At 37.1% G+C, this 27936-nt stretch overlaps 1 protein-coding gene across 1 annotated transcript; it reads left to right on the plus strand.

The window, feature by feature from the left end:
* Window positions 1-133: 133 nt before the first annotated feature.
* SKA2 (spindle and kinetochore associated complex subunit 2) lies at window positions 134-27139 on the plus strand. The gene is made up of 3 exons (XM_058560549.1): window positions 134-310; window positions 16859-16945; window positions 27077-27139. The coding sequence occupies exons 1-3, from the start codon at window positions 174-176 to the stop codon at window positions 27087-27089; spliced, it is 237 nt and encodes a 78-aa protein (XP_058416532.1). The 5' UTR covers window positions 134-173; the 3' UTR covers window positions 27090-27139.
* Window positions 27140-27936: the final 797 nt, after the last annotated feature.

Below are 27936 nucleotides of genomic sequence, written 5' to 3' on the forward strand. Positions count from 1 at the left end.
ACGTTGAGTGACAGCTGTCCAATAGGGACCCTCAGTGCTAGTACGGTTTGCGGCTTAAGCGCCGCCGCGGTCTGAGGAATGTCAACTATTCAACATGGAGGCGGAGGTCGATAAGCTGGAGCTGATGGTGAGTGTAAAGTGAAGCAGATCTACTGGGTATTTTCCTTTCCCCCATGGCCTCCAAGGTGGGTCGGAATTTGGAGTCGCCGGAAACCCTGGGCGGCGGAGGCCGGACCAGACTCGAGTTCCCTCCTCCTGCACCAAAGGGAGTCGCCGCCGCCTGGTCTCTTTTAACCGCCGCGGGGAAGGGGTTACATCCGGGAAACTCATGAGGGAAATGGCGGGAGATGCTGAGGGTGCGGGGCCTTTGGAATTCCTTGTTCCTTGCCCTCACCTTTCCGCTCCTCAAGGAGCCGTGGCTGGTGCAGACAGTGTTCTAAGTATTTCCAGCAAAAAGACGTGACTGGAATGGTCCCTAAGCGCCCCAAGAAGGGGAGAGGTCGTTCACACTCCAGGAAAAGAGGATGGAGGGTGGGGAGGGGAGTAAACCGAGGGGGGCGGAGAGAAATCCCTTTAGGGCTGAACCGTTCATTCTCCAGGGCGGGCTGAGAAAGTCTGAGAAAGGATGCTAGACTTGCTTGCACAACTTCCTCGCGGCCAAAGAAGCCCCTAGACTAGTTTTTTTTGGCCCGAAGGTGGCAGTCCTTGGGTGGGGGAGAGGTGTGAGCGATGGGGATCTGAACCGCGAGCTTCTTTCCTGGAGCGCGGGCGAGAGTGGGACAAGGAAGGGACCCTGCTCTCTAGTTGCCTAGTTTCATTCATTTGTGAAAGTAGGGGGCAGGGGCGAATAACTGGAAAGGATTCCCGCTGCTGCTTGGCCTGCCCGAGGGCGCCAAAGCTGGAAGGCTGTCCTAGTTTTCTTCTATGGATTCTTCCCTCACTTGTCTTCCTTATTCCCTCCCTCCCATCCCTAGACTACCAGTTTGATAGCCCGCGCTTTTTTTCTTCCCTTCTTAGCTCCCTTGTTCTATCTTCAGTCCTTCTTTTCCCCCTGCATTACCAGTTTTTTGGATTGGGCTGCTTCCTTTAAAACGTGGAATTTGGAGGACGCACCCTTCATTGATTTCCTGTTGGTTTTTTGTTAAGGAAAAATAACAAGATTAAGTAAAAAAGCCAAAATCTTTCTTCTCCATCCGCAGTCCGCCCCTCCTCCCCCTGCCATTGCCTGGCATTAGTCCTTAGGTATCATTTGTACTTGTGCTGCTCTCTCCAAGCTAAATCTTGGGTCACTTTAATGTCTGCATGTGTAGTGATCCTGGAAGAAACTGAGTGCCATCCTCACCTCCATTCCCACTCCCAGAAAATGTGAGACCTTAATATAACTTATGTTCTTCTGATGTGTTAATGAATTGTAGTGCCTTTCATATACAAATTCGACTTGAAGACTTTCAGTTGCTTCTAACGTTTTGAATTTTAATTTTCTTTGTGGGGGGGTGTGTGGGGATGGGGGGGAGAGAAATGGCAGTGAAGAAGGAAGAATTTTCTGCAGTTTTCCAAACCTGTAATAATGAACTTTTAGTTCAGAGTTTTGTTATTTTTATCATTAACTGTCTTAACAAACACAAACAGACAAATCAAAAACACCTTAAATATTGTAGTTGGATTCTGTCAATAGGCATAAATGTTAATACTGTCTTGCCCTTCTCCCCCATTCTGAATTCCTCCCTCCAGATCAATATTTCTGCCTAACTGTAAGATGCTAGATGATACTAATTCTGCTTTTAACAGCACCCCACCCTTAAGCTGGCTGTTTAATTTTGAGGTACCAATTAAACCTTACCAATTAAGCCTTTTCTAGACTTTGCAATAGAATCAATATTCTCACATGAATTTTTTTTTAGATTGAACACATATTAAGGGGAAGACAACTAAATGTACATGTTGAAAAAAGTAAGTTTTAGAAAATTATGAGGTAGCTAGACTCAAACTTTTAGATGTTTGAATGATGTAGTAGTTTTTAAAATTGTTTTTATGAGAGGAAGAGAAAAAAAGCAGATCTTCTTAAATTCCTTGCAAGTAACCTAGTTATAGTTTTTTTGTTTCCTGTTCAAGTTATTAGTTCGTTTCCAATATCACTAGGATTTTAACAAAGTGTTTGAACTGTTATCATAGTTTTATTATTACTGCTTTGTATTGATTGGATAGTAAAAGTGCATCTTATCTTCCGATTTGCTATGTGCTTTTAGAAAAAAATGTTATATCTGTGAACCAGTTTAATTCCTAAGATTCTAAAGGTAAATGATTTCCTGTACAATCCTCTGATTGTTGGTTTTACATTACTTGCATAAAGGATTTGTTGAGGAACCAATGTTGAATATTTAATAAGCAAAAGAGAATGCATACTATTTAACTTTGAAAACATAGTACTTATCCTAATTTTGTAGACAGATAGCCTGATCCTCTTAATTTAAAAATGTTTCATATTTTTCTCATTTATATTAACTTCAGAAAATCAAACATTTGTCTTTTGAATACTTGTCTTTAAAACCTGATCCTTGGCTAGCAGAGTCGAAATATTCTAATATTTGAGTTATGTGGCCCAGGATTTGAGAGCAAGACACTCATGTTCCAGCTGTCCTGAATGTCCAGTTCATTTCTTAGTAGGCTCAAGCCAAGTAAGTAGCTGAACTGGACCATTTATAGGAAGGTGTCTGGCCACACGCCCAGTTGGGTGAGCACTGCTGGATAGATTGAGGAGAGACCAAAGAAAAGACCTGGAGACGGCGAACGAGACATATAGGTTTATTGGGAGCTACTTACAGGGAGGTCCAGTAGTGGCCAGCTGGACAGAAATGTTCACCTGCCACTGTGAGTGGCGAGGGGGTTGCTTATATAGGCAGGGGACTCAAAGGCTATATGCTTGCCAAGGGGCTGTCCCTGGTACGACCAGCGTTCCCAGGAACAGTAGCTCACGTGGAGAGGCTCTATGTCCCTTTAAGACTTGATGTTCTTTAAGTGAGATAAGGTAGGATCCGGGCTGGCCAGGCCCTGGATTGTTACAGATCCCAGCAGCTGGGTGTCCTGCCCAGAAGGCAGCCAGAAGGACACGTGGTTGCAATGGGCTTGTGGGCTCTTGCTGAGCAAGCAAGGCCCAGGCCCTACAGAAGGTTAGTGAAAATAATGGAAAGTATTTTTGCATCAATCAACATTATTCATGGAGGAATAAGCTCATTGTGGGGTTATCTTTGTTCTTGTACTTTTTTCCCTTCACTTACTGATTGAGTGGTATTTGTCTAGTGTCCTTTTGTGGTACCGCTAGTGATTGTGCATAAGAGATGGTATAATGTGATAATATGATACTATTTCTATTTCTGGGTTTACATCTGACTTTTGAATGGTTTCTTACCAGTTAAAAGGTTAGGATGTTAATTGGCTTGAATCCAAGGAAAGCTGATTCTTGAATCTTGGACCCCACGCCCCCTTATTATTTTGTCTTTGATTTTTCTAAGTTTGAAGGAAATGAAGATGATTACCTCCTGTAATTAAGTTTTAGAGGTTAAATGAAAATTAAAAATCTCCTTCTATAGTGTTCAGTTAGGTACGGCTAATGGTATCTTGTTTAGGACACATTGATTCCTTGCAAGTCTGTAAACTCTTGAGATAAAAAGCCATAAAATGGTAAGTGCTTTTTGTGTTGTAGTTTAGATTCCAGCGAGAGAGAGAGAGATTTGGTGTATAGAGATTGGGAAACATTATTTTACTTTTCATTTGTTTTCTTTCTTATTCTTACTCAAAAGACTCATTTTATATGGCAGTTGATTAATCAATTGCTATGGAGGAGCTAACCAACACATCTCAGCAGGATGGAAATATTTTTCACACCTTTGCCTTAGCAGTAACTAGAACCAGTTTTGTTAATACTAACTAAGGTACTAACAATACCCTTGTTAATAATTTCTAAAGCTTAGGGCATGTTTACAAAATTCCCTTTTATATTTATGCATGTTTCTGTTTGAATATTAATCGTAGGTTAGTCATCAAAAAATAATATCACTTTGCTATTTAAGTCCTATTCTTTTTTTTTTTTTTTTTTAACATTGATATAAATGTTCTTAGGTTTTGGATGTCTTCTGTCCAAAATGGCAACCTTTCTTTAAATTCTTTTCGCACTGAAGCTTCAACTGATACAAGATGCTTTTGTGTTCCTTTTCTACCTATTACTGCTAACGAATGCTCTGACTTTATTGCACTACTGTACTTTACAGCTAGCAGTGCAATAGTATTGTCAAAGCATCTGAAAGCAGGATGCACACCAGACTTTTGATTCTTGCCTTACATCTTTCTTCAGTATCTGTGAGTAATTTACCACAACCTTTGTTGCTGAAAACTGAATAATTTTATTACCAAAAGTGTGTTTTAGAAAGTCATACTTTGAAAAAATAAGTTTTTAACTAATTTAAAACTCACTATTGTAATGTGTTATGAAACACATTGAAAGAATACTTTTTATAGCTAAAGTTATTAGGGCTAGTCTAAAGTCGTACTTTGTGATTTGCTTTTTTCTGTAACAGATTTGGATAGGCTCTGGTGAATCTCAGGTTTTATTTAATTGAGTTTTAAGATGAATTAGTAAGTGATGAAAACATTCTCTTCTCTATATTTCCTTTGGTAACTTGCCCCATATCTTAATTGGTGTTAATTTTGTGTATTGTGTAGTAAATGCTTGAATTTAAAACTAAAGAACGCTTCTTTTAAAGTTCTTTTTTGTGATTATGAGATAAAGTGTGAATCCATCACTTGTTTTTTTATATTCAGTTTTATTTATTTATTTATTTTTTTGTGAGGAAGATCAGCCCTGACCTAACATCTGATGCCAATCCTCCGCTTTTTTCTGAGGAAGACTGGCCCTGAGCTAACATCTGTGCCCATCTTCCTCTACTTTATATGGGACGCCACCACAGCATGGCTCAACAAACGGTGCCTCGGTGCGCGCCCGGGATCCCACCCGGCGAACCCTGGGCCGCCGCAGCAGAGCACGTGCACTTAACCGCTGGTGCCACCAGGCTGGCCCCTGTAATCAGTTTTATTAAGATATAATTTACAGGGCTGGCCCTGTGGCTTAGCGGTTAAGTGCGCGTGCTCCGCTGCTGGCGGATCCAGGGCGCACACCAACGTACTGCTTCTCCGGCCATACTGAGGCCGCGTCCCACATAGAGCAACTAGAAGGATGTGCAGCTATGACATACAACTATCTACTGGGGCTTTGGGGGGGAAAAAAAAGATATAATTTACATACAATAAAACTCACCAGTTTTAGGTGTATAGTTTGATGAGTTTTGACAAATGTGTACAGTCATGTAATCATCACCACAGCCATGATATAGAACATTTCCATCATCATAATAAGTTCCCTTATGCCTCTTTGCAGTCAACCTCCTCCTCCCAAACTCCCTGGCAACCACTGATCTCTTGCCTTTTCTAGAATTTCATGTACATGGAATCATATACAGCATGCAGTCTTTTGTGTCTGGCTTCTTGCACTTAGCATAATGCTTTTGAGATTCATCCATGTTGTACATATCAGCAGTTGGACCATTTTTATTGCTGAGTTATATTACACTGTATAGAATATCACAAGTTGTTTATCTGTTTACCAGATTATGGTCTTTGGGTTGTTGCCAGGTTTTGCCTATTATGAATAAAGTTGTTATAAACATTATAGTATAAGTCTTTGTGTGGACATGTTTTCATTTCTCTTGGGTAGCATGATAAATGTATGCTCGATCTTAAAAGAAACTGCTAAAATCTTTTCCAAAGCTATGTATTAGGGTTCCAGTTTCTCCACATCCTCACCAACACTTCGTATTGTGAGACTCCTTCATTTTAGCCATTCTCAGAGGTGTGTAGTGGTATCTCATTATAGTTTCAATTTGCATTTCCTTAATAGCTAATAATATTGAACATCTTTTCATGTGCTTATTTGCAGTTGGTATATCTTCTTGAGTGAAGTGTCTTAAAATCTTTTGCCTATTTGCAAATTGAGTTGTCTTTTTATTATTACATTACAAGAGTCATTTAATTTTGTTTGCCCTCTCACTTAAAAAATTTTAATGAAGTCCATTTTATTCTTCTATGGTTTATGCTTTCTGTGTTCTATCTAAGATATCTTTGCCTCACTCAAAGTCACAAATATTTTCTTCTAGAAGATTTACAGTTTTAGTGTTTACATTTAGATCTCTGACCATTTTGAGTTAATTTTTGTATATGGTATTAAGTAGGGTGTGGAGGGCCTTTTTTTTTTTTTCGCATATGGATATTCCCTTGTTCTAGTATCATGTTGAACAGAGTATCATTTCCCCATTGATTACCTTGGCTCCTTTGTAACAAATCAAGTGAGCATGTATGTATCAGGCTGGTTTATTTATTTTTGAACTCTGTTTTGTTCCATTATGTCATATCACACTGTCATAATTACTGTAACTTTATAGTGTCTTTTTTTTTTTTCTTTTTGGTGAGGAAGACTATCCCTGAGCTAACATCTGATGCCAATCCTCCTCTTTTTTTTGCTAAGGAAGATTGGCCCTTAGCTAACATCCATGCCCATCTTCCTCTACTTTATATGGGATGCCGCCACAGCATGGCTGGACAAGCGGTGCGTCAGTGCGCGCCCGGGATCTGAACCTGGGAACCCTGGGCCACTGAAGCGGAGCCTGCACACTTAACTGCTTGTGCCACCAGGCCGGCCCCTATAGTAAGTCTTGGAATCATCTAGTGTAAGGCCTCAAACTTCGCTCTTGTTTTCCAAAACTTTTAAATTATTTTGCATTTACAAATAAGTTTTTTGTCAGTTTCTACAAAAAATTCTGCTAGAATTTTGGTTGGGATTATGTTGAATCTAAAGAACAATTTGGAGGGAACTGATATCTTAACAATATTGAGTCTTCTGATGCATGAACGTTATCTACCTCTCCGTTTATTAGATCTTTTAAAATCTCTCTCAGCAGTGTTTTGCAGTTTTCAGTGTGTAGGTCTTGTTTATATTTGTAACTTGCTTAGTGTGTTGTCTGCCGGTGCTCTATATTTTAAAAGTAGAGCAAGAACAGTTACAATATGTGTTCTAAATGCATTGAATTTCAGGAAAAAAGTAAGCAATGTACATAAAATGGATGGGAGAATAGATACCAGAGGGAAGAAAGATGACTGAGATATTAGGCTGCACTCAAGGACATCATTTGTAGAGAATGAAGAACGTGATTGCTCATCCTAAAACCATTTTATTCCAAATTTTATACATAAAATCTCTTTCTGAGTTACCTCCCCTGGCCTCAAGTGTGGCTGTTTTTGTCTTCTTGGCTTTTAGTTTCCTACCATTTACTGGTGGACTATTAGAGCAGTGGGTAGAATTTTGTATTTTTTAATAACGTAGGATGTTAGTTACATGGGAAGGGACTGAGGGGAGAAAACTGCTTAATTTGAGGATCTCATTTCATTTCTCTGAAAAAGTGAATTGATAACAATGAAATGTATTTCTTTTCAAATATCATTGAATTTTCTTTCTATCCAGAGCTTGTGCAACTTAAAGTTTTTTGGGTAAAAGATTATATACTAATAAAATAATAATGAAAAAATATCAATTGGGTTGGAGATGGAAGGTTTCTTCTGCCTTAAATTGTATTTTAGTGTGACTACATCTTCAATTTTAGAAATAGGATATGAAAGGCCTTCCATATGAGCTCATTTAAAATCAAGTGGGAAATTTTCTTCTTCCTTGGAGCAAAGTAAAAGTTTTAAAACAAATAAAAAATATCTTACCTTTGTTAGTTAAACATAACACAAAGTGTCAATATTAAGAATATCTCAGATAAATAAAATTTATTCTTAATTAGATTTTAAAAGGTTATACTTTTAGTTTATCTCAGAATATAACATTTTATTTATTTGTTTGTTTATTTATTTTTTTGTGAGGAAGATCAGCCCTGAGCTAACATCCATGCCAATCCTCCTGTTATTTTTTTTTTGCCGAGGAAGACTGGCCCTGAGCTGACATCTGTGCTCATCTTCCTCCACTTTATGTGGGACACCACCACAGCATGGCCTGACAAGTCATGTGTCGGTCCGCACCCGGGATCTGAAACCGGGCTGCCAGCAGCGGAGCACGCACACTTAACTGCTACACCACAGGGCCGGCCCCAGCATATAACATTTTAAAAGTTTGAGTAAGTCAATCCTTGATTCTTTGATTCAGTGTTTTTGTTCTCATTTTATCAAAGAGGAAATAATCTCAGTTTCGCTAATGTTTTCATGTAGTGATTTAGTGACTGTAAAATAATTTAGCTTTTAAGAACAATTTATTTTTGTTAGGAAATGTGAAAGTTGTAGTAGCTTTTATAAATTTCTCTTCTCCCCACTTAATTTGCCTGATTGTAGGTGACAGTACTTCATACTTTTTTCAGTAGGTATTACTAGAGCAGGCTCATCCTAGAGGCTAAAGATAGTAAGGAACTTATCTGGGAGACACTGATAAATAAATTGCGACAGGTGCCATGATGGGACAACAAAATACCAGGTATTATAGAGGCACATTGGAAAGAGGCACCTAACCTGGGAAAGGCTTCTTGTTAGAGGCGAGATATAATCTGAGGTTTGAAGGATGAGTAAAGATTAGCCAATAAAGGAAATGGAAGATGTTTCAGGCAGAGGAAACAGTGCCTGTGCAAGTCCAGAGATGAGAGGTGTTGCATAACTGAGGGAAACTGCAAGTGGTTCAGTACAGTGTTGAGACGGGGAGAAGGAGGGTTGAGTTGAAGACCCAGTAAAATCAATGTTCTAGCTATTAGATTGGAAACCTCTGCCACAGTTTTTCTTTATTACATTCCTAAACATTTTAAATTATTTTAAATATTCATGTTCATGTGGTAATCATGAACGTATGTTTCTTAATTTAAAAAAAATTTCTGTATAAACATCCAGTTAAGGTTTTGGGTAAAATATAGGGAAACTTAACTTCTGATTAAATCACTATATATTGATTTTTGTGTTCTACACTCTTTATTGCCCTATTTATTTGGTATAAGATAGCATAAATAAGAGAGAAGTCTTTAAAAAAATAACCTAAGGGAATGTTTATCTGAATATTCTTGCAACAATACCATGTCTGTCATTTACATGTACCATAGTGACCTGTTCTGGATTTTTCCAAAGAAAATAGAAGTATTCTAGTAAAGTGAATGGTTTACTTCAATTCTTCACTCTTTTCTGTATCCAGATCTCTTTGTTATTAATTGAGGTATAACTGACATGTAACATTATCTTAATTTCAGTTGTACAACATAATGATTCCATTCATGTACATATTGTGAAATGATCACCACAATAAGTCTAGTTAACATCCATCACCACACATAGTTACAAATTTTATTTTCTGTGATGAGAACTTTTAAGATCTTCTGTCAGGGCCGGCCCTGTGGCCTAGTGTTTAAGTTCTGCGCACTCTGCTTTGGTGGCCCAGGTTCACGGGTTTGGATCCTGGACATGGACCTATACCACTCATCAGCCATGCTGGCAACAACCCACATATAAAGTAGAGGAAGATTGGCACAGATGTTAGCTCAGGGTGAATCTTCCTCAGCAAAAAAAAAAAAAAAGAAAAGAAAAGATCTACTGTCTTAGCAACTTCCAAATATACAATATAGTTAATAGTATTATTAACTGTAGTCACTGCTGTACATTACATCCCCTGGACTTAATTATTTTATAACTGGAAGTTTGTACTTGTATCCACATATTTGTCATGACTTCATGATGGGCAGAGTTCATTTCCCCTCCTTTTGGATGTGGTTTGGCCAATGGCATATAGGTAGGAATTGACAGTGTGCTGGCTCTGAACTTGGGTCTTAACAGGCCTTGTGTATTTCTGCTTACTCTTGTGCTTCTGCTATTTCCATGAGAAGAATATCTGCTGGTTCAAGGAGGATGAGAGACATCTGGAGCAAGGCCCTACCAGGCAACCCACAGAACTGCAGCCACGAAACTTAGCCCAGCCTAGAGCACCTGAACCTAGTCAAATTGCAGATTGACGAGAATAAATAATTGTTTTTAAGCCACTAAGTTTTTTTTTTTTTTTTTTTTTTGTGAGGAAGGTCAGCCCTGAGCTAACATCCATGCTAATCCTCCTATTTTTGCTGAGGAAGACTGGCTCTGAGCTAACATCTATTGCCAGTCCTCCTCCTTTTTTTCCCCAAAGCCGCAGCAGATAGTTGTATGTCATAGTTGCACATCCTTCTAGTTGCTGTATGTGGGACGCGGCCTCAGCATGGCCGGAGAAGTGGTGCGTCGGGGTGCGCCTGGGATCCGAACCCCGGGCCGCCAGTAGCGGAGCGCACACACTTAACCGCTAAGCCACAGGGCTGGCCCCAGCCACTGAGTTTCTTAGCATCGTGTGCCACAATTTTGAAGTATGTTGGTTTAATCTAGACTGCCATTTGAGTTTCAAAATTTATTCTATTCATTTCCTAGTGTGTTGGCTAATCCATTCTTAGCAGTGTAGCCTAGTTATATGGTAATATTATCTTATATGTAAAGGAAACATTGTGTTTGTCTTGACTGTTAATGAGTGACCAAGGATAAAGCATGTAAAGATACGGTCCTGTGCCACTTCTCTTTCTGGCCCTATATGTTTGATAACATTTAGAGATCCCTTAAATTAGGGTTGCTAGACTTAGTAAATGAATATATAAGATGCCAAGTTAAATTTGAATTTCAGATAAGCAATGTATAATGTTTTAGTATAAGTACGTCCAAATATTGCATGGGACATACTTATACTAAATTTTTTTCATTGTTTATCTGAGATTCAAATTTAACTGAATGTCCTGTATTTTATGTGGCAACCCTACTTCAAATGCCCTGTCAGAATGTGTTTTCATACAGTTATAAGCAGAGTACATTAGATTGTAATGCTTTATCTCTTTATTGATCAAATAATAACCAGCTGTGACTTCTTTTACCTGTTGAGTATGAGGAACTGTGCTAAGCAAAGTTAAATATATAAATCAGCAGGAGAGACACATAAGTCACAAAAAAATCTATATGAAGAAAAAATAGAGGGTGCTGTGTCTTTGAACAAATGTATATAGATAATCTCTTTGTCTTCTATAGTCTCTTAGCCCAGGACATAGACAATTCACAAATAAATATGTTTGTATTAGGTGAATTGGAGGGGGTAGAAGTTAACTTTAAAAAAAGATTCTTCCTTTATTAGTATATAATAGCATATTTCCTATGAAGACTTAGAAATCCAGATTAACAAAAGAAAAGTAAAGTACATCCTATTACTCAGAGATAGAACTAAAATTTTAGGGAAAACAGATATCTTTAGTGACTTTATCTCCTAGTCTGGATTCAGGATGACCCAGAACTACTGGCTTTACTAGTTTAAAAAGCTTTCCTAGATACTTCCTGCTCAGACATTTAATTTTCATTTTATTCCCTGAGGCCTAACTCATGAACTCAGATAAGCTTTAAAAGGGAGGGGACAGGGGCCCGCCCGGTGGGGTGGCAGTGGTGTAGCAGTTAAGTGCGCGCCCTCCACTTCAGCAGCCCGGGGTTTGCAGGCCTGGATCCCAGGTGTGTACTGACACGCTGCTTGTCAGGCCATGCTGTGGCAGTGTCCCATATAAAGCAGAGGAAGATGGGCACGGAGGTTAGCCCAGGGCCAGTCTTCTTGGGCAAAAAGAGGAGGATTGGCATGGATGTTAGCTCAGGGCTCATCTGCCTCACAAAAAAAAAAAAAAAAAAAAAAAAGGGAGGGGACGCATCTGCCTTTTATTTACCCAGCAATATGCTTAGCATTTGGGTTTCAAAAGCAATCACACTTTCTTTTGACCAAAAAACAGATTACCTCCTGGTACTTACTGTTCTTTCCAATTTTCCCCCTCCATCTTTAGGAGTACAGAGGTTCAGTTTATTTTGCTACTTTGTTACCTTATCATTGACTCTAAGACAGAAACTACATTTCTCTTAAAGCAATGGTTTGTAATGTTTTTTTTTCTTTAGGCCATGGATCCTTAGAGGAGCTCCATCTCACTAGAAAAATGTGCACAGATACATAAAATTGCCAACCATTGGTGGGGATCTGTCGATCCTTGCCCTCGTAAGATCATGGGCCCCTTACTAAGAACATCTGCTATTCAGAGGTTGAAGTGATTTGAAATTAAGTGACTAAATATCATTAATCGTATATCCTTTTCAGTATCTGTGCTGTCAAAGATGTTCTCCTTCAAGATTATACTAAGTTTATGTTTCAAGTATGTGTGCTATTCTAATTGTGTTCTGCAATTTAGGATTGTAACTGCTTTGTTATATTTGATGATATATTCTAACTTTATACTCTGAAAACGGTTTATCATGAGTATTTTATATACACACATACATACTGCACAATATTATAATCTATTACACAATCTTATTCTATATATATTACACAATATAATATTTGAGAGCGTGCTGTTTGCCAGGCACTATTAGAGATGAGTGATTTTAAAAAACAGCCTGGCATATTTGGGACAGTGAAATTCAGTGTGGCTGAGGTGTACATTAAAATGTGAAGCTTCAGAGCCAGCCCTGATGGCCTAGCGGTTAAAGTTTGGCGTACTCCGCTTTGGCAGCTGGGATTCACTTGCCAGGCGCAGAACTACACCACTGTTTGTCAGTGGCCATGCTGTGGTGGCAGCTCACACACAAGAACTTGCAACCTTATACAACTATGTACTGGGGCTTTCAGGGGAAAAGGGAAGGAAAAAGGAGGAAGATTGGCAACAGATGTTAGCTTAGGGTGAATCTTCCTCTGCAAAAAAAAACCTGAAGCTTCGGTGGAGAGAATGTCAATGTCATCTTGTGAAGAATCATATGGAATTGGAATTAATTCTACATTCCATTGCATTTGAAAACCCTAATGATCTTTAAGTGAAGAGTGACTTAGTACGGAATGCACTTACACTATTTAAGAAATTGTTTTAAATAGTTATTATACATGTAATACATATTCATTGTAATTTGATTAGAAGAGAGATAAGAGGGAAAAAAAACTCTACAATTCCATGAGTATTAAGACTATGTTGTATATTTTAGATTTTTTGATAGGTGTATCTTGAACTATTTTTTCTAAACTAGGTTCATTCAATACATGATGAAAGTTTGTCCCTGTAGTCCATTATGTATCTATTGCACAATTAACATAAATAACTTAGGATACTGAAAGCTTTAAAAAAGTTCAGTAGACCACTTCAACTGATAAAACCAGTCCTTTATAGGCAGGGGCCTGTGTGTACTCCCCTAACAATTGTTCCATAAAGGCCTGCAGATTAGGAACTGATGAACCTGAAGCTTCTGCCTACTTTCTTCTGCTGTGATGTTGCTATTTGCCTGAAATAACATGTCTGTAACCTGGTGCTTGTGCATATTACTGCTTATCTGTTTTAGACAAGCATAGACATGCATTTGTTTTATCCAGAAGAGAGTGGATAATAGTCAACTCTCCAGCAGAAATATACAAAAAACAATTTTGATTGTGTTGACATTAGATGCGGCCCTCAACTTGTGGGAACTTGAAATATTTCTCTTAAAATAGACTTTAGAGGGTGGTTGGGTTCCCAAGCTGTTTGTTCCTTCATCAATGAATGTTGTTTCATCTATTCCCTTTTGTCATTGAGCATTAGGCTGTATATTAAAAAACTAGGGATACAAAAATGAAAAGACAGGGCTTGTGCCTGCAAGAAATGTGAAATAAAGTGGTGATACTACCATGCAAACAAATGATTATAATATAATATATGAAGTGGTATGCCAGAGCCATGAACAAAATAAAATGAGAGTAGATAAAAGTGTTTCTAAATCTGCGTTGGAGAGGGGAATGTAAAGCGCTGCTTTAAGTAGATTCTTTGTTTAATAATATGGCTAACCTAGGTGTAGGAGTATTAAATTACCTAATCCTCCCTTAAAACAATGTTTCTATGCTAAATGTATTTCTAAGCCAAGCTACTGAGTCCGGAACATACCTCTTTACCAATTCCTCTCACTATAGACAAGACCACCATATTTTTTTCCCTTCGTTTCCCTGTGGTTTGATGCTGTTGAGACAAGCTCTCATAAGAGGATGTGTTTGGAGCTTTAAGAGCACTGGTCCTTTTGAAAGGGAGCACTACTGTGGCAGTGAGAATCTATGGGTTAGTTGTAAAAAGGAAGTGTTTTTAAAATGAACTGCAATTAAATTCTTTTTTCCCTGCTGCCATATGGTTGAGTGGTATGTAATATTGTGTGCCATTTACTTAAAGCCTTAAGCTGGTCATAACAAAAACTAGTATAACAGAATATTATATGTTTATGAAATATGTAGCATGGTCTCTAAAACTCAAAATTATTTCCTAAACTATTCCTTTTCCATTTTGTACGATATCTTCCTTACCATCTGTTTCCAAGGATGTCCAATTGGTAGAATGTAATTTGGCTATCTTTGGGGCTTTAATGTTGATTTCCATGGATTTTCCCCAGCTAAACTGCATATTTTATTTATCACTCTTAGGGTTGGGATAAAACTTTTCCCATTTATTTTTATTGCTGATTTAGAAGAAAACTGAAATATGAATGTCTTGGGCTTTAAAAAATTCACTAGTTTTATTTTAAATATTCAAATGCTCCTAAAAATAAGATAGGTAGCTAGAGTTAATTAAAAAGCAACCTCACTGTTTACAAGGCCTCCAAGAGGCTAATTTATAACTGAGGAGGGCTGTGAATGAAGTTTATCCATATCAATTTGTTCCATTAATCAGACACTAATGAGTTTTGGAGACTATCATAATTGGTCAGTAAATTTCCTACCATGTAACTAAAAAATTTCCTGTTAACCACCAGATCCTAGAACCCTATCGATATTGTCTCTGCTGTGTAAATAACTCTGAGTAGTGCAATATTGCTTATAGGGTTTTGGTGTTTGGGAAGAACAATGGGAAGGCTGCAGAAACTATGCAGCTGAAACTGAAGCAACAGTCATCTTTGTTTAGGAAGAAAACAACTAGTTTTCAATATAAACATTAAAATCTGAAAATCAAATGTCAAATTTTAATATATTAGAAGGACACACTTATCTTTTCTAAATTTTAACATTTTGATAAATTAAACTTAGGTTTATTTGTAGTATAATGAAATAATAGAATTTTAGTGTTGAAAGGGACCTTAGATTTCCAACTCTCTCGTTTAATAGGAAAGACTCAGTGAGATAGATGGAGGACTAACCTAAGGCCATATAGCTGGTTAGTGATACCAGGGCTAGAACTTCTACCACATCTCTCAATCCTTTTATTTTCTTTTTTCTGTACTGTACTACCAGGTTGTGTTCAGAGAGAATTTTTAATGGACTAACTTCAGTGATATTAGATTTAAAACTTAAAAAACCCTTTAAATTTAATTTTAGGTAAAGTCTTTACATTTTCTCTCCATCTTTGTAAATCTTATTGGCTTTAACGTCATGAATAACTTTGGTCGAACTACATAAAAAACAGAGTAATGAAAATAGAACTAGAGGCAAGTCATTTAGACTATTTCTTCATTTATAAAATGAACGGTTCAGATCAGAGAATCTTGATTGTCTATTTCTCAACATTGCATTGGCATCCTTTTCCCTTTTTTGTGCCCTGCTTATTCCTTAGCCTACTGACTTCACTAATGAGTAAATATGTATTATCACAAAATATTCTGTTCAGTTCTTCACTCTAGCTACTCATTCTACTCTCAAGCTTTTTTTCCTGTCTTCGTTTTTTTTCTTTTTAAAATTTTTAATTGTGGTAAAAAACACGTAACATCAAATTTACCATTTTAAGTGTACAGTTCAGTAGTGTTAAATACATTCACATTGTTCTACAACCATCACCACCATCCATCTCTAGAACTTTTTCATCTTTCCAAATGGACACTCTGCACCCATTAAACAATGACTCCCCATTTTCCCCTCCCCACAACCCCCTGCAACCACCATACTACTTTCTGTCTCTGTGAACTTGACTATTCTAGGTACCTCATTTAGGTGGACTCATATATTGTCCTTCTGTGACTGGGTTATTTCACTGAGCATAATGTTCTCAGTGTTAATTCATGGTATAGCATGTATCAGAATTTCTTTTCTTTTTAAGGCTGAATTATATTCCATTGTATGTATACACCTCATTTTGTCTATCTATTCATCTGTCAATGGACAGTTGGGTTGCTTCCACCTTTTGGCTATTATAAATAATGTTCCTATAAACATGGGTGTACACATATCTGTTTGAGTCCCTGCTTTTGATTCTTTTGGGTATATACCCGGAAGTAGAATTGCTGGATCATATGGTAATTCTACTTTTAATCTGTAGTTCTTTGGTTAGTGGAGTTGTAGATAATGGTAACAGTGTGAGTATTCCTGAAAATAAATTTGTTCTGTGTTTTAACTTGAAACCACATTTCCTACTAGAGGTAGGAAAACACTGCCTAAGTGATGAGAGTGTCAGTGACCCTAGGGAATTCTGGAAGCCATTATTAGTTCTTGTATTAATATATGACAGTGGCTACTTAGTATCTTAATTTTGGCTCAAAATTTAAGAGAGATGAATAGAGAAATGACTTTCAAAATGTTAACTAGTTTTTAAATTTTTAATAGAACATGGGTATTATAGTTGATGGAAGTTTTATATATTTTTCTATTTCCATATTTTCAAAATGAGTATATCATATTATTAAAATACTAAAAAATATAAAGAGAAAGAAAGAATAGTTACAGTATTATGTTTATTAATATGTCTTTTGGTTCACAAAATAATGATTTATGCTTTAGTTCCAGAAAGCTGACTCTGATCTGGATTACATTCAATACAGGCTGGAATATGAAATCAAGACTAATCATCCTGATTCAGCAGGCGAGGTAATCTGTAAAATAAATGTCTTTTTAACAGATTATTTTATTAAAAGATTTTTCTGATAGTATTTCTAACAGTAGATTATAACAATTACATTATTAAGTAGTCCATTTATAGAATCTTAGAATCTTTTTGTGGTGGAAGCTTGGTCACAGCATACTACAGAGATTATACCCACAGTCAAGGAAATTTGCGGCCACTTTTTTTTTTAACTGTTAAACAAGAATTATTGAGTCCAGAGGTACAAACCACTGTGGAAACCTCTGAAATTCTAAGAGAGAATATAGATACCTCTCAGGTAGTTGTTAAATAAGAGGAGAGAAATCTCTGCATCCTTGCTTTCAATTCTTTTGTATATATACCCAGAAGTGGAATTGCTGAATCATATAATTCCATGTCAACTTTTGAGGAACTTTTTTTTTGTGTGTGTGTGAGGAAGATCCACCCTGAGCTAACATCTGCCAATCCTCCTCTTTTTTGCTGAGGAAGACTCGCCCTGGGCTAACATCTGTGCCCATCTTCCTCCACTTTATATGGGACGCCGCCACAGCATGGCTTGACAAGCGGTGCGTCGGTGCATGCCCAGGATCAGAACTGGCAAACCCCAGGCCGCCACAGCGGAGCGCGCGCACTTAACCACTTGCACCACCAGGCCGGCCCCGAGGAACTAACTTTTTAAATACCTGTGTGGACTGAAATAAAGAGTCTAGGTGATATTAGTGAAGGAGTTTATTCAGTAATCATCATGAGGAGTTTGAACCCTGGGAAACAGTTCAATCAACAGAGTGCTCGGATGGAACTGCTCTGAGGTGTGTGAGTTTAAGTGCAGCTTATATCTCTTTCACAAAACAGTGTACATGGAGAGAAGATGAAAAAAACCTTACAACTAGATTTCATATATGTCAAAAAAGGGATAGGGCACATCTGGTTTTTTCTTTAGATTATACATTAAAGGTAACATAAATAAGAATTCCTTGGTTATACATCAAATAAGTTCAGAGATGCTGATGTTATCTGTGTGGAGGGAGGCAAGGACCAGGGTTGTGAATTATTCCCTCAATCTCTAAGAAATGTAACTGTGGATGTAGGAGCTAGGTACCCTTTATCTTTTCCTGTAGCTGATGTCTCCAGCTGGCGCCTTCAGTCATGAGGTGTGGGGTTGCAAGGTCATTTTGGCACAGGCTGAAGATGGCCTGCACGGTTGCTTCACAGTACGGCATGGATTTTTATTGTACTGATTTAAAGCCTATGCAGTTTGCTTGCTAGATTCACCTGTTAGACCAGGGAGGTGGGGGCCGGCCCCATGGTCTAGTGCTCTGCTTCGGAGGCCTGGGTTGGTGGGTTCAGATCCTGGGCACCCACCTACACTACTCGTCAGCCATGCTGTGGCAGTGACCCACATACAAAATAGAGGAAGACTGGCACAGATGTTAGCTCAGGGCCAATCTTCCTCAGGAAAAAAAAAAGGGACTAGGGCGAGGGGTCCCCAAAAGCTGTCCATCTGTAATATTTATCTAATAACTCCCTTTTTTGTATGATATTTGGGAAAAAAATCATGATCTTAATCTTTATGGATTTCACTGACATTAGTCCTAATGATTATATATGTATCAAGGAACAGGACAGTAAACAACCAGTTGCACTAACCTCTAATACCTCTACATGGTGTTAGTGGTAGTAAACATTCATTGAACATTACTATGCACCAACTACTGTGATATGTGTGTGTTTGTGTGTGTGTGTGTATACTCACACCCACATACATATAATTTTGTCTAGCTGCATTATCCTCATTTTAGTCCATTGTGATTTGGAGACTGTCAGTAATTCTGCATAAAAGTCAACATTTTTAAATAGCATCTATTTAGATATAAAGATATGATAAACTACAAGCTTCTGTTACCATGTTTTTCACCTATATTTGTTCCAGAAAGATAATTTTGTTTTATTTTATGAGCATTTTCCCTATAGATTCTTTTTTTTTTTTTAATCTTTCCTCTTTAATATTTATTTATTTATTTAGTGTGTGTGTGTATGTGCCAGGAAGATCAGCCCTGAGTTAACATCCATGCCAATCCTCCTCTTTTTGCTGAGGGAAGAACTAGCCCTGAGCTAACATCCCTGCCGATCTTCCTCCACTTTATATGGGACGCCACCACAGCATGGCCTGATAAGCGCAGTGTCAGTGCGCACCCGGGATCCAAACCGGGGCCGCCAGCAGCAGAACGCTTGCACTTAACCGCTATGCCACGGGGCTGGCCCCGCTATAGATTCTTTTAAATTTAGTAACATAACTAACGGCACGTTTCCTTTTGTTTCTTTCAAAGGACTTAATTGAGTTGAGCTTTTTGCTTACATATTGGCTTTTCTTTTCCCTCATCAGTAGCACTATCATTAGCAGAGTATTTCTTGTATATTCTTATGACCTATCATAAGTGATCACCTGCTTATAATACACAAAACCCTAAAATGAACTGAAGTGTTGTAGGCACAAAATTAAAGTGAAGTGTAGTTTACTAACACCAATAAAAGAACACAGTGGCTCCCAAGAAGTCATTCACTCAAACAAAACAGGCTATATACACAACAGTTTTTTCCTCTGTGGTATGGTGCTAAGTCCTAAAATCATGTTATCCTGAATTAATCGTTGCCATATCAGTTTTATTAGATCCAGTTAATGTTACAAAAACATGTAGTATAGATAATTGCCAAACTACCCTATCCTAGCTCTTAGCTCTATGGCTGTTTATTCTTTATGCTTGATTCACCAATTCTTTCTTTTCCTAGTTTAGGAGATCACCAAGGATTAGTTCTTGCCACATCTTTTTTTCTATGAATTTGTATTTGAGGAATTCATCGTTCTTTAATTTACATGTACAAGTCTCTGAGCAAGTCACTACTGAGCTCCATTCTAGTTACCTAAAGATCATTTATACTTGCATGATTCACTGTCATCTTAAGTCTTCTACCCTCATACCAATTTTCCTCCCAACTTTAAAATTTTATTTTTGTCAAATTAATTTTTGTATATGATTTGAAAAGTCACAGAAGTATAAAGCTTATAATTACAAATAGTAATTCCTTGTTTCACACTCTTCCACCCCCCAAGAAGGCCTACACTTTATTTCAGCATCTTTTCGTATTTACCTCTATATTTCTAAATAGTATGCTTGTATTGCTATTTTTCTCCTGATCTGAAATATCTACTGATTTCCTGGATACAGACTGTTCTAGTTCTCTGTATTGTGATCTTAGGTAAGTCAGTTAACCTCTCTGTACTTAGTTTCTTTGTTTGTAAAATGGGGATATTACTGCCTACTTTGTAGATTGAGAGAAAATAAAATTAGTTTTATATATAATGTGTTTAGAACTGTTTTGTCCAGAGTATACACTATATTTTAGCTGTTATTAATAATAACTTACTGTTATGGAAGATAAAGATTAAATACTTTACTCTCATATTTATCCCCATCATCACAATTTCTGGATATATCCATATTCATTGTTTGTTTATATTATTATGTTTTAGTCCGTTTGGGCTGCTGTAACAAAATACCACAGACTAGGTACCTTATAAACAACAGAAAGTTATTTCACTGTTCTGGAGGCTGGAAGCCCAAGATCAAGGCGCCAGCATGATCAGGTTAGGGCCCTCTTCTGGGATGCAGACTTTTGGTTGTATCCTGACATGGCAGAAGGGGAAGAGCTCTCTGGGGCCTCTTCTATCCAAGCATTAATTCCATTCATGATGGCTCTGCACTCATGATGTAATCACTTCCAAAAGGTCCCACCTCCTGATTCCATTACCTTGGGGGTAAAGTTTCAACAAATGAATTTTGGAGGGATACATTCAGACCATAGCAATTATAACTCTGCAAATATTGCTTTTATCTAAATCATGTAGTATACTATGTTTGCTTTTCCTTTCTTACATAACTTGTTTTTCTGGAACTAATTATTGTTTTCTTTTTTTCCTTCAATTTGCTGAGTTTTTCTGTGCATTTTTCATTAATTCGTTCTCAGACTTTTCTAACAGAACTGTAAAACTCTTGTCAACATTGTCAGATACATCACATGATCCCTAAGTTAAATTTTCTTCCACATCCCTTCTGGTGCTGCTATCTTCCTGCTCCAATCTTAACCTCCTGCTCTACAGCCTCCTGCATGGCTGTGTTTCTGGGATTTCTTTGCCATGATTTCGGTAATTCCGTTTGTTTTACTTCTAGTTTGGATCACATGTTTCGCTCTTTCTTGGTTTATTTCCTTAATTGGGTGAAGCATATCCTTTGGAAGCTTCCTGAGGAACAGTACACAAAAGGTTAACTTTTTGAGATGTCAAATGTTTGAAAATGTCTTTAACCCTTATTTAATCCTTTAGTTGATGGATGGTTTGGTTGAGTATAGAATTCTAGATTGGAGATTATTTTATCTTAATTTTAACATCATTGCATTGTAGTTTTCTAGCTTCTAGTATTCCTGTTGAGAAATAGATGCCAGTCTAATTCCTGATCTTTTGTGTGTGTCTTCCACCTTATTCTAACCTCTCTGCCCTCTGCACCCATCCATCTCTCTTGGAACTTTCAGAATATTTTATCTATGCTGTGAAATTTTATGCTTTTGGTATAGGTCTTTTGATTAATTGTGCTGTCACTTTGCTGGGCTCTTTAAATCTGAAAACACATGAATCTGAAGTCTTATATAACTTTTCTTATGTAATATATTCATAAGAAAAGAAATTCTCTTTTATAGCCTTTCCTATTAGTGAGATATTGGATCTCCTGGATCTATCCTCTATTTTTATTTTTTCTTCCTCATTTTGATTTTTGTGTTTTCCCCTCCCTACTTTTTAGGATATTTTTTTGACTATATTTTCCAGTTTTTCTATAGAGATCTTTTATCCAGTATAATGTATAGCATCTAGAAACATGATGGGAAATGTACCCAAGGATAAGGGGACAGTTCTGAATGTCATTGCAGTGTATACAAGTAGATATCCAAAAAGACATGTTAAATATACACTATTCCTTTATTTACTAGACTGCACATTTGGTGTTATCTATTTTTTCTTTGCCCATATCAAACATACCACTAAGTTCTCTTAACTTTTTCATGATGTCTCTCTTCTGTCTCTTCCTACTTCTACTGCTCATGCCATAGGTCTTGATCACTCCCTGCAGAATTATTTTAAGTCTATAAGTTAGATTTTCTGTTCTTATGCCTTCCTGTTGGAATCATCTTTATTTACCATTTCCATCACCAAAAGTTTAGAGAAAAGTCTCCAAGGAAGACGGGAGTAGAAGGCCATGAACTGAGCCTCTGCCCATAGCCATGAGGTAGGTCCACGAAGGAGATATTTGAAGAGTAGGAAGATAAACAAGATAGTTTTATGGAAATCAAGAGTTCATTTTAAGAAGGTTGGAACAGGAAGGAAATAAAGAGAGGCAAGAAGAGGGGTATCAAAATTATATGCTATAGGGCAAGCCTAACCTTTTGATTGTTTAAAATAATTTGGCAAAGGATACTAGTCTGTGGGGTGTTAAACTGAGGAAAGTATATTATTATAGGACCTAGAAGATTTGTGGCAAATGGAGTGAGAAAAATGAAACTAGTTTTGAAGTGATAACAGAGTCAAGAGAAAGAGTTAATTTTTCCACCAGAATAGGGAAGATCCATATATATCTGAAGTCTGTACAAAGGGAGCTATTGAAAAGATTATTGAAATATAGGAAATTTAAGGTTCTGGAAGACATGGGGAGGAAACAACAATAATAGTGGTAGTGTTAGGGGCTGAGTAAGGATGAGAATATCCATAGATGTTTTCATTTTGGGATGAAAAGCCAGGAAGATGGAGTTTCTACTAGATGGTTTCTGTCTTCTCAGTAAAGTAGTTGGTGAAGTCTTGTGCCAAGAAGGAATGGATAGGAAGTGGAGGGAGTAGAGAAAGTTTGGAATAGCTAGTACTGGAGGGTTTGCTAAGGAACCAGCAGGGAATGAAAAGAATTACCAAGCGGCAGAAAGGACCCAGTTGAAATGTCTTTTATGGAATAGTGGTTATTTATATTCCAAAATGAATTTGAAAAGCCAATGTAATTTATAAATATAGTTGCTTGAGTTGGCATATATTTTGTAGTTAGGTCAGTGAGTTGGTATTTATACATATTTTAGCCCCATGACAGTGTGTTTAAGACTTTTATGATAAGTGGTTTCAAGTTGTCTTATTCTTTAAGAACAAATCAAAATAGTTCCTTTAATCATCTTCCAAATAGCATTTAGAATTGTATTTTTGGAGTACTGTGTAATTAATTATTTTGAACTATGCATCAAATGTTATGTATCTAAAGTGACCTTATTTGCTGTTTAATATTGCTTTTTTTGTGTGGGCTATTTCTGTACCTAGGTTTTAAATTCCTTGAGAATAGGATCTAGGTCTTATACTTCTCTCTTTCTTCCCCTCCTCCAATCCTCTGTCACACAGTTGCATAATTAAATACTCACACTGTTTGATTAAATGGATGGTAGAATGTGTTGTATACATTTTAATTCTTATAGGAAGCTTAATTTTTCCTTTCCTTGATTTAATATATATTAATTTTTTTCCTGTTGTAGAAAAATCCAGTTACACTCTTAAAGGAATTGTCAGCAATAAAGTCTCGATACCAAACTTTGCAGGCACGCTTTAAACCAGTTGCTGTTGAGCAGAAAAAGACTAAAAGCCGTATTTGTGCTACTTTCAATAAGACTATGACCATGATACAAGAACTACAAAAGCAAACAGACTTGGAGGTAATGCTTTCAACTAAGTTGGATTTATAGAGTTTTAATTCTGAGTGTCACTTTCAAAGATAAATTCCCAGTAACTTTCACTTTGAAATTCAGCAGTCAGTTTGAACTGTTGATAGAAATGAGATCTTCTTGATTTCCTGAAATATTATAGCTCTTGTCTTTTTTATTTTAAAATGAGCATGTTGACTTGACATCATTAATGAAGAGTTGTGATGTCCTGGATTATGTAGCCATGGCAGAAAAGAAATCTTGCTAATACTTGCTCCTATAAGAACTAGTGAGAGTGAGAAATCTGGAAAGTATCTATACCAGTCACTTTTTTCTTAGTTCTCCTTTCATTCAGTTGAGTTCATGGGTTTGGGTAAGCCTGACCTTCATTCTCTCCCTCCATTCCCCATTCACTACTTGTTTAGTGTAAGAATCCTTGGGGGCCAGCCCGGTATGGGGGCCCCTGGTCCCTGTATCCTATATATTGGATACAATATATAGATGGTATATTTCTGACTGAGATTACAAAGTGGTACAGAAAAATAGTTATGATAGTGATAGGGGATTTCAGTCATTTGAATATGTGTAAAGGTCTTCATCAGTTAAAAGAAGAAATATCTGAAATGAGCAATAATTATATCAAAGGTAGAAAGCTAAGGAAGCTTTCACTTTGCATCAGATAACGACAAAGAGAAATGACTAAAGGGTAGATTATAAGCCTTGAAAAAGGAGATCATATTTTAGAATCAATGATGGCCAAGTTGGGAAATGTTAGCTATAGTGGGCCTTGTACCTACTAGTTTAAAAATGAGATAGTAGTAGAGAGTTCTGAGAAAATTTTTGATTAAATGTGGAAGAAAAGGGAACGGCATCTGTAGTGAGTTGTATAACCAAAAATAGTTGTGAGCCTAGAATTTAAAGGACATGCAAGGTAGACTTCATAAAGGAATTTCAAGTATAAAAAGAGGTGTATCAGTCATAGGGACAGAACTGTGAGAATAGTTAAGAAAGCCAAAGGCTAGATTGAGCTGAGGCTTCTGAAATTTTCTAAAATAAGCAAAAGGGCCTTTAAAATTATTTTGGGAACATGAAAAACAAGAAAGGGATAAGTCTACTTAGAACAAATGGTGCTCTGTTTATAGACAACAGAAAACAAACAAAGTAAAACTGTTTAGGTATTATTTTGCTATAGTCTTTATCAAGGTAACTGGTTTTTTACTTGGAAGGGTAGAAAATATATTTGAATTGATAATATTGGAAAAGAACACTTGAATTGATAATATTAAAAAATAAATAGGGAGATGAGAACAGAAAAGGACGTGGAAGGAAGGGAATACATATTAATTTCATCTTTTTAGTTGATACTGAGGCATTGAGGTTTAAATATAAAGGTGACCACCAAAAAACAAAAAAAGATGACTAAACTTGTACCAAAAAAAGAATAGCGAAACAAACCCCCAAAACAAAAATATAACAATAAATAGAAAATTAAAAAGGCATTAAAAATAGAATGTGTGGTATTCTATTGATGCTCTAAAACATTTGTGTTAAAAATTTTAGACTGGTTAATTCCCAGAAAAATTCTTTGAAATTTCTTGAACAGTGATCACAAAGAGCAACATGGATTCATGGCGAACAGTGTCTTCCCAGAATAATGCCATTTCCTGTTTTTGAGATAGAAGAGGGAAATTCTGTAACTTTGGGTTGCAATAAGGCATGTAATTTTCATTTTATCCATGTGAACATTTTGGGTAAATGTTGGCTTGATCAGCCAAACTACCTGGGCTGTATAATAGCCACATGTGGCTATGTAAATGAAAATTTAAGTTAAAATTGAAAGTAATTAAATAAAATTAAAAATTCAATTCTTCATTTACTGATTGGACTGTGCAGATATAGAATATTTCCAGCATCACAGAAAGTTCTGTTGGACAGTGCTGCCCTAGAGATTCTGATTCTCTAGGTATGGGGTGTTCTAGATTTGGCAGTCTCTCTAGAGATGACCTATATACTTAGGCAGATTTGTAACTATTTGAGTGATTCTTCAGGTTGTACTTCCTGTTACTCCCCATATAACCTTTTGTTTCAGCCAGCCTGTTGGTGCTCTGTGAAAGCCTCTTACAACTTCCCTTCAGCTTCTCTTCTTCCCTCTGCTTTTGGTCCTACCTACTTTTGGTGGATACTCTTGTTGGTTATTTTCTCAGCATCTGTTCTCCCTTCCTGGCTAACAGAGTACTGACTTTCTTGAGATGTGTGCCATCCCTCACAGCCTCATGCCTGAGGTAAAGTTGGCACTATCCTCAGCTTCAGGGATGTACCTCATTGGCAAGGGGAATATTTTACTTTAACTAACATTGGTTCAGGAATGAGTTTGTAACCCAAATGACATGTGAGGAGGGAGTCTGGAAGTAGGAAATTAGGAAGAGTTTCCTCACTGCTGAGAGATCCCTGGGAAGAGAAAATTTCTTTTCTTCTTCTATACACCATGTATAGATGTGATGCCTAGCACTGCTAGAGCCATTTTCCTGTCAGCTTGAGGGTAAAGACACCATCAAGGATATTGAGCCGTGAGATGGAAAAAAACTGAGTCCTTACATTGTTGAGCTGCTGAATAAACCAGTCTTGAAGTTTGCCCTTTTGTATTTATTGTGCAATGATAATACATTTTCTTATTATTTATCCATTTTGAAATGTGTTTCTATTAACTTGCAGCCAAAAGCCTCTTAATTATCCTTCAAAATTTAGCCTAAGTGTCTACTTCTGAGGAAACTTCCAGACTATTTTTGTTCACACTTCTTTTTCAAAATACTTTTAAAATATAGCATTCAAACGTGACTTCTGGGCTGGCCCCATGGCCTAGTGGTTAAGTTTGTCACGCTCTGCTTCGGCAGCCTGGGTTTGGTTCCCAGGCGTGGTCCTCCACCACTTGTCGGCAGTGTGGTAGTGACCTGCGTATAAAGTGGAGGAAGATTGGCACAGGTGTTAGCTCATGGCTAATCTTCCTCAAGCAAAAAAAAGAGGAAGACTGGCAACAGATGTTAGCTCAGGGCTAATCTTCCTCAGCAAAAACAAACAAAAAAACAAATGTGACTTCTTTGGTTCTGTTAAATTCCAGTCTTAAAATTGTTTCTTGGTCTTATTTCTTCAACTTAATTGCAAGTGCTTTGGAAACTCCAACATCAAAGTACCTTGTATGTAGATAAGCAAATATCTATTTTTTCTCTGCCTTCCTAAATTTGTGATCACATACATACATAGTGTGAGCTTATGGAAACATTTGTTGGTGTGACAAAGGAGAAGTTAACTAAATCAATTTAACAGTCTTTAAAGCTTTTAAAATAAAGATTTTGTCATTTGTTTTCTAGTTATCACCACTGACTGAAGAAGAGAAAACTGCAGCAGAGCAATTAAAATCTCACATGTCAGATTTATGAAGAAATGGACCTGCAAGAGGGAACTCTAATGGAGAAGAGATCAATTCCAGAGAGGTTTAGGAAGATGTCTTGTTAGCAGTTGATAACTAGAGGTGGGGGGATGGTGAAGGAGAAGATTTGGCTTGGGTGACTGGATAGTGTGCCTTTCACAAGAGAGGGGAATATAGGAGGGGCAGATATTATATTAATAATTAGCCAAAAGGATAGAATGGGAATAAAGGGATTTAAAAAATATATGCACATACTCTTAGTCTTATCATTTCAGGCAAGGAATTCTCTTAATACTATTTTGCATCTGTTTTTGTATAATTAGGATAACATAGGTGTCCTGGCCTATTGTAAAAGAATATTTGTGTACTATCAGTCAAACGTGAATGAGCATGCTTTGGAAATTAAAGGATAGAAAAAATATTTGTATTATATATGTAGATAATTTTATTTTGGAAAATTTTGATTGCAAATGTGCTCACATTATCTGTGAGACTAATATGTGACCTACAGTCTCCTACAAAACCTAACTTTAGTAGTAAGCTGGCTTTTCTAAGACAGCCTCACTTTTGTTTCTTTTTTTCCTATTCCTTATGCCTACTAATGTTGAACAGCATGAGCTCTGCTTTCAAATGCTGTTTCAGATGGTCCCTCTTGTATTTCCTTTTTTTTTTTTTTTTGTGAGGAAGATCAGCCCTGTAACATCCAATTCTGATCCTCCTCTTTTTTGCTGAGGAAGACTGGCCCGGGGCTAACATCCATGCCCATCTTCCTCTACTTTATATGGTACGGCGCCACAGCAT

This window comes from Diceros bicornis, chromosome 18 (genome assembly GCF_020826845.1).
Source record: "Diceros bicornis minor isolate mBicDic1 chromosome 18, mDicBic1.mat.cur, whole genome shotgun sequence".
NCBI lineage: Eukaryota > Metazoa > Chordata > Mammalia > Perissodactyla > Rhinocerotidae > Diceros > Diceros bicornis.

What these genes read in the sequence shown, in the direction of transcription:
- SKA2 (XM_058560549.1), top strand. Translation starts at nt 174, where the DNA reads ATGGCCTCCAAGGTGGGTCGGAATTTGGAGTCGCCGGAAACCCTGGGC. An exon ending in TTAACCGCCGCGGGGAAGGG is followed by an intron (nt 311 to 16,858) that starts GTTACATCCGGG and finishes TTTATGCTTTAG; the next exon opens with TTCCAGAAAGCTGACTCTGA.